At 39.0% G+C, this 7,639-nt stretch overlaps 1 protein-coding gene across 1 annotated transcript in view; it reads left to right on the top strand.

Annotated features, from left to right (window-relative positions):
• Positions 1 to 6: 6 nt before the first annotated feature.
• LOC107673519 (eukaryotic translation initiation factor 4E transporter-like) overlaps positions 7 to 7,639 on the top strand; it is a 16,980-nt gene continuing 9,347 nt past the window's right edge. The window contains exons 1-8 of the mRNA XM_016467130.1: positions 7 to 639; positions 1,089 to 1,225; positions 2,568 to 2,641; positions 3,645 to 3,769; positions 3,856 to 4,130; positions 4,224 to 4,422; positions 4,904 to 5,064; positions 5,810 to 5,948. Coding sequence (XP_016322616.1) covers positions 1,145 to 1,225; positions 2,568 to 2,641; positions 3,645 to 3,769; positions 3,856 to 4,130; positions 4,224 to 4,422; positions 4,904 to 5,064; positions 5,810 to 5,948 — 1,054 coding nt within the window. The 5' untranslated portion in view covers positions 7 to 639; positions 1,089 to 1,144. The remainder of the gene's footprint in view (positions 640 to 1,088; positions 1,226 to 2,567; positions 2,642 to 3,644; positions 3,770 to 3,855; positions 4,131 to 4,223; positions 4,423 to 4,903; positions 5,065 to 5,809; positions 5,949 to 7,639) is intronic.

The following is a 7,639-nucleotide window of genomic DNA, read 5'->3' as shown; positions in this document are numbered from 1 at the left end:
AAGAGAGAGCTCAGAGAAAGTACCCCGAGGTACAGTGATTGTTGCAGTCGGACTACAAGCTTAAATTAAGTGATCGAACCCAGTTAGCTGCTGGAATTTGTCCTAATATATGTGAGCTTTAGTGTATTGATGCGCTTTTTATGTACGTTGTGCAGCTTTATGAGTGGGGATAAGTTTCCTAGCCTGCTAACCCGGCTCACTAGCCTATAAATAAACAAACAAACACGGATTTTTTTTTGTTTGAAGTTTTTCGCTCTCACGAAAAAAACCTAAAGGAGAAACCAGCAAAAAGTGTAATTTAAACGCAGAAACGGTGCAAATAGAGCCGTTTGTCCATAAGAACCGAAGTAAATAGTCGGCGTCGGCTTGTTGAGTTTAGCCAGTTTGCTAATGAAATGCTCCTCTCTGCCAATTAGCGATTAAATATGGAGTGACAAGGGCTATCCGAACCTCCTGTCAAGATTGTCGACAGAGAAACTGTATTTTTAGGCAGAAAGCTTCATCCGCGTCCTGTCTGAAATCTGGACTGACTGTAGCATCTCTTGTAGTTTGTTATAAGACAGGTAGCCAGAAGCTAACTGAGGTAACGTTATCCAGGCGAGGAGAGAGACGGTGCTGTGACACCGTTTCAAATATCAGGTGGGTTTATCAATATGTTGAGAAAGGTGCTTGTTTTTTTCAAAACAGACGCGTTCTTCATTTGTGAGATTGCAGCGTAATGTTCCTGCATCAGACTGATTAGTATTCTGTAGTTGGCTTGCTGTATGCCTCGTCATTTGCTAATACAACAGCTATTCAGGAGCCAGACATTTACCTGATGTTAAATCCCTACACCTTCTAATCCTCTTTAAAATATATTCAAGTTGCATTTAATTTGAAGTTCTTATAGACTTTACGGGATTTATATACTCCTTGTTAAACTGCCTGCAGCCTGTTTGTACAATCACACTTAATAGCTCAGTGAGTTTGGATTGAATAGCTAGTTGTTTTTTTTGTTTTTTTTTGTAGTATTTGAAGACTAATAAACCAAATAAATGTGAATTACATTGACATGGCAGTTAAACTAATGCAATAGGATTAATTCACAGGTGCCTAGAGTGTCTGATATTGAGGCTTCACTTCAGTTTGACCACCTGCCTGAGTCATGGAGAAGGATGAAAATGGTGAAAACATAGTGGAAACGGTGAAGGACTCAGTAGTGACCTCCGCCTATAGATATACCAAGGTGAGAACAATCACAATCCCTTAGAGGAAACTTCTTTTGAGGAGCAAATCTGCCTTGATCTTTTGATATTACGGTGTGATGTACTTTGAACACATGGTGTAACGTTTAGAGCTTTAAATGGCCATAACAAATAAAAGACCATGTTTGAAGCCAATTAAAGCAGGCTTTAATGTCATGATTAAGTGGAACCACAAAAATGGATAGTGATTTTTCATTTCATGCCAATTTCAAGGGTGCTTTAAGACTTAATTTAAATGGATTGCTTAGAATCTGAGCAATTTGTTTGTCATCAGAGCAGCAGCTGCTTACTCTTGTTGCTACGTAACAATGACCCCGAAGGTGACTTTTTTTTTTCTGTTTTTTTTTTATATTTTAATCTTAGTCATGATTCATTACCAATACTAAAATCCTATTTTTTAACCCCTCTTATTTTTTTTTCATTTTATTGAAATACGGTTTTATAAAATTAAGTTTAGTAGAATTGCAGTGAATTGAAAAACGTAACATTGAATTAATCTCGACGTGCATGTTTAATTGGATAAATAGCAGGAAAACCCTTAACTTTAGTCAATACCTATAAGTAAAAATCAACATGCAACATGGATTGTAAATTGTAGTCATGTGACAGGATTTAAAACAATGTGTGATTGGCGTTGTGCATTTATTTCCTGAAACCATGAAGATTAGATGATGGCAAAATGCGTAGTGTTGCTTGCCTCACTTTTATTCTTTGATTTTGAACATTTGGCATTAGTAACATTAGGAAAAAAATAGATCATTAAAATCAGGAAAGAAAATAAATAATAATAAAAATACAAAAAGTTCACATACCCTGGCCTAGAGGTTACATCTAGCCACAGAGAATGAACATTATCCAAAAAGGGTAACCAAATTCTTGAAAATTTAACCATGGAACCTCGAGACTGCATTTAAGTTTTTCCAATTTAACAAAGAACAAGGCATATTTGATCCACTGAGTATGGGAGGGGGGTGAGGACTTTTCCAATGTATCAAAATACAGCGTCTTACTAGTAGTGAAAGAAAAGCTATTAACTCAGCAAAATAAAATGGCAATTCGCAATCAGGAGGGAAAAACTCAGAATAGGCCAGTTAATGGAGAAGAATATATGTTAATAGATGTGATAGCTGAGAGTGAATCAAAGACAGACTCCCAGAAAAAGACAGAGCAGGACAGGTCCAGAACATGTGAGTTAAATTAGCTGGTTCTACATGACATTTCTCACAACTTGGATCAATGGCTGGGAACATGCAAGCTAGTTTACATTTAGTTGTGAGCTGTTCTGTACAGTTTTATCATGCTGATAATTGTTCGTTTTTGCAGGAAGAGCTTATGGAAATCAAAGAATTGCCAATTTCCAACGAGAGGCCAGAGTGTCTATCAGAGAAATATGACAGGTGAACTTTTTAGTGTTTGTTTGCCAGTTCAGTTTGAATATTTCTGAATGTGGCACCATATTATCTTGCATGAAGATCATAAGAAAAGGACATCAGTGGGATTAGGGGTGTGCCGGTATGAGTATCGGTACCGAACGGTTCACTGGGCAAATCCCCCGTGAACTGTTCGGTACCGATACTCGTACCAGTGATCATCCCTATCCCCTTGGCGTGGGGACTTTGGAGTGAGCAGGGCACGTGTGTGCCATTATGTAGTCGTTTGGAATACACTTGTCAAAGGGAGCGACGTAATTTCCTCATTATCTTCAGCTGGCATGTTCCCGTGACAACGCAGCATGGTGTCCATCAGCAGATTCGCTGATGGACACCGGCATAAAAAAATATACATTTTATATTTTTAAAAGTTTATATATTATATGGCATATTTTTAAAAACATTTTAAAATATAAAATGTATGTTTATTTGCAACAGTTATGCTAACAACAATAAAAAGACATTTATGACAGTAAAACCGTGACATCTGCTGAAGGACACTGTGCTGCATTGACACGGGAACATGCCAGCTGAAGATAATTAGGAAATTACGTCACTCCCTTTGCCAAATGCATTCCAAACGACTACGTAATGGCACGCACGTGCCCTGCTCACTCCAAAGTCCCCACTCCAAGGGAATAGGGATGATCACTTCCATTTGGAATTTGCCCCGTGAACCATTCGGTACCGATACTCGTACCGGCACACCCCACAGTGGGATTATTGACTCCTGTTGCATATCCTTTTGTATACATAAACATTAAGATTTTAATTGTCTTATTTTAAGGCTCCTAGTATTGGCTCTTTAGCACTTAACTGCTGCTTTCCAGTATTAGGCAATCAAATAATTTATTTACAGCAGTCATTTGTTTGAATACACTTAGTGTGACACTACTGACTTATGCTGTTTTAAATTGACTTATATGGAGAACCTAAGCCTTAAATGTTAACAGTACTGTCTCCTTCATAGTGATGGGGTCTGGGACCCTGAAAAATGGCATGCCTCACTATATCCTTCTTCAGAAAATAGCTGTCCAACAGATGGATACAAAGATTATGCAGAGGATAGAGTTCTGCTAAAACGCAGAATTGCAGGTAATTGGCCAAGAAGTTTCTGATGTTATTTGACTATCAAAACCTTGTTGCTGAAACAATACCAGAATTAACTTTGTCTTCCCTAGATCCTCGGGAACGTGTAAAAGATGATGATCTTGAGGTGGTTCTTAGTCCACAGCGACGTAGTTTTGGTGGGGGTTGTCAAGTGGCACCCACTGCCCTCCCTCGCCGCCCCATCAGCCCTCTGGAGAACAAAGAGAACGAGTCACTTCGTTTGGGGGGAGCACGTCGCATAGGGAGTGGCCGTATCATTGCATCACGTGTATTTGAGAGGGACGCACGAGTTGACAAGGAGAGGGAGCGAGACCGAGAACGTGAATTTAAGGACAAGAGATTTAGGGTATTGTGATAAGGGTTTGATACAAAGGAACTTTTTGCTATTATTGTATTGTTCAAAGAATAAAACGTTATTTTTTTCTGTGTTCTACTGTAGAGAGACTTTGGAGACAAAAGAGTGTTCAGTGAGAGAAGAAGAAATGATTCCTATGCTGAAGAGGAGCCAGAATGGTTCTCTGGTGGGCCCACTAGTCAGTCAGAGACCATTGAGCTCATTGGCTTTGATGACAAGTTCTTGGAGGATGACAAGCGGAGGACCAAACGTTCCAGGAAGAAGCCAGAGTCTGTTAAAGAAGGCATGTATTGTACAAATGCAAACACCTAAGAAATGCTTCTGTTGTTTGATCAGTGCATTTCAGCATGCTTTTTCAATCTTCCACACCTACAGTTGAATGTAATGGTGGGCTCTCTGAAGACCCTGAAGTAGTTCAACAGTCAGGAGCTGACCAAGAGGTTCCACATGCCGAGGTTCTTCCTGAGCAAACCCCTGGAGAAGGAGACAAAAGAGTGTTCAGTGAGAGAAGAAGAAATGATTCCTATGCTGAAGAGGAGCCAGAATGGTTCTCTGGTGGGCCCACTAGTCAGTCAGAGACCATTGAGCTCATTGGCTTTGATGACAAGTTCTTGGAGGATGACAAGCGGAGGACCAAACGTTCCAGGAAGAAGCCAGAGTCTGTTAAAGAAGGCATGTATTGTACAAATGCAAACACCTAAGAAATGCTTCTGTTGTTTGATCAGTGCATTTCAGCATGCTTTTTCAATCTTCCACACCTACAGTTGAATGTAATGGTGGGCTCTCTGAAGACCCTGAAGTAGTTCAACAGTCAGGAGCTGACCAAGAGGTTCCACATGCCGAGGTTCTTCCTGAGCAAACCCCTGGAGAATTTGACTTCAATGAGTTCTTCAATCTTGAAAAGACCATGCCTGGCTTGGCTTCGGTAAGATATGGGGAGCACTGCATGCTTGTCAGGGTGATGGTCACAACATATCTGGCTTGTCTTAAAGGGATATTTCACACCTAAGGTTTTTTTTTTTTTAATATATTTTTTTACTCCGCTCTGTACGTTTGCTGTGCTCCTTTTACGTTTGTACCTCTTTAGTAGTTGTCATTTTCTGTACCGATTTGTATTGCAGCACTACTGATGCCTCCTAAAACGTTTCTCTAATGAATCGATTGTCTCTGGATGCATGTACCTACTAAGTGAATGTAACACTAGAGGTAGTTATGTGTTGGTTATTGCAGAATAGTTCAGCAAGCCTGTTTGAGGTTCATATGTTGCTGCTCATGTCTGGTGTTCTAAATATGATATGACATTGTTGGTTTTGCAGTTGTGACGTCAAGCTATTTGTTGTTTTTGAATTGTTATACAGAAAGCTCAACGGAATGCAAATTTATGCCCATCTGATTTGTAAAGATTATATTGATGCTGTTGAAACTGGGGATGAGGATTGATTGGGGAGGGGGGGTTATGTACATCTACGTTGTGCCAAATTTTAATGTAGTTTTAAGAAATATGTGGGGATCTTGTAAATTAAACTATTCTCCAAAATGCCCACTTTTCACCCTACGGTGCTAAGCAGTCTGCAGACACTCTTCACGTAAGTGTCATCCACTCCCCATGGCTGTTTCCTGCGTCTGTGTTATAACGGTTTAAACCAGGGTTCCTCTCTCTTTCCTTCCAGATGATTGAAGATGTTCTTGCTGAGGGTCCGGTCATGGCTAGTCGTTTCAGCCGCTGGTTCTCCAGTAACAGAAGTCCCTCTGGCAGCCGCTCCAGCAGTCTACGTTCCACACCGCATGAGGAGCTGGAGAGACTAGCAGGTTACCCTTTCCTATTCCAGTCTATTCACCTGGTTTGGTGTTTGGTTTCAAGGTTGCCCACGTAGCTTTGAAATAGGCATACACAAACTTGCAAATTTAAATTAAAAACTAGAGTCTGTTACTGTTATTCTTGTTTTTCATATTTGAACTCATCAGCGTAGCTTTTTAATTTTATTGTTAAAGGGTCATGAAACCCCCTTTTTCAGCACTGGTTAGTTCTCACCAGTTTTAAAAAATGCTAAAAAAGTGGGCATGGTGCGCTGTGGAGTGGAGGGGGAAGAGGGGAGGCAGACAACACCGACAACTTTGGTTTCAGACAGTTTATTTTCGCTTCCATTGAGTTAAAAACACATTTGCACTCTGCATCGAAAACGTATATATGAACGCACTGTTGCACCTCTGATAACTTTTAAGGCTTATTCTACTACGTTTATATAAGGCTTTTGAGAAATTGTCAAGGAGCTGTAAAAACGGTTACACATTAAGTGAATGAATCACGTTTGTGCTGAAATCTTATTACAAAGCAAAAACAAACACTCTCCTTCAATCCATGAACACTTCTGTTAATGTACGCGATCTCACAATCTGAAGTGTCTGTCATAGCAAATCAACACATGCTGTTGTGAATAATTAAGCGATGTGTCTTCTCATTGGATAAGAACACGCAGTCTCATCAATTTAATAGACTGACGCGTCATCAATGTACTATAGTCCTTTGCCACGTCACAAATTGTGACATCAACACGATGTAGATTTTAAACCCGGAAGATGAAAATTAACCAGTTTTCTCCAACAATTAAAATTAATGGATGGATGCTAACATTGTCTTCTATGATGTGCAACACCAACACCTCAGAAATCTCAGAAAAAGTAGTATGGGGTTTCATGACCCTTTAAATCGATTCATTTACACCCCAACAAAGAGCTGCAAAAGCTATTTAATATTACGTATTTTTTATTATTTAATATACATATATTTTTTTAAGACCGTTTTACCTAGTCAGAAAAAGGTGTAAGTTTTAGATGTACTGACAATTTACCATAAATATTTCTTCCCAGCCAAGAAACTGCATTTTGCATAGATAATAAAAGTTCCCATCCCTGTGGCTGAAGGAATTGCTGCATTTATTTAACTGTTTATCCTTGTCTGTTTCCTATATATACATGCTATTTCCTATATACGTTTCCTATGTATACGTTACCGTTCTAAAGTCTCCTATGCTCAAAGTAAAAAACAAAAAAGCTATATTCTCAAAATATAAAATAAAACTTACTGACCCTTTTGAATGGTAGTGTAAATGCTACCTACCTCTGATGGAAAAGTGAATGTAAATGTGTAATATGTAAAAAAAAAAAATAATAAAAAAAAAAATATATATATATATATATGTATATATGTATATGTTCATATATAACCCTGACATACACACAGACTTATATTGTGTGCCATTTTGATGTACGTGTATATATATAGTGGCTGATGCATCAGTGCATACTATATGTATATGCCAAAATGGCACACAATATAATTTTGTGTGTATGTCAGGTCTGGAACCTCATACTGGATCTCTAAATCAGGGTACGTCTTTGTACTTCACCCCCATCTCTTCAGTGGAACGCAAAGAGAAGGTGGACATTCTGGAGCTGCTGCATAAAGCCAACATTGACCTGAAACCGCTATTGTCCAGCTT

Source organism: Sinocyclocheilus anshuiensis, unplaced genomic scaffold, assembly GCF_001515605.1.
Source record: "Sinocyclocheilus anshuiensis isolate Anshui unplaced genomic scaffold, SAMN03320099.WGS_v1.1 scaffold44, whole genome shotgun sequence".
Lineage (NCBI taxonomy): Eukaryota > Metazoa > Chordata > Actinopteri > Cypriniformes > Cyprinidae > Sinocyclocheilus > Sinocyclocheilus anshuiensis.
Note: the sequence above shows the minus strand (reverse complement) of the source record. Positions and strands in the feature narration are given on the sequence as shown.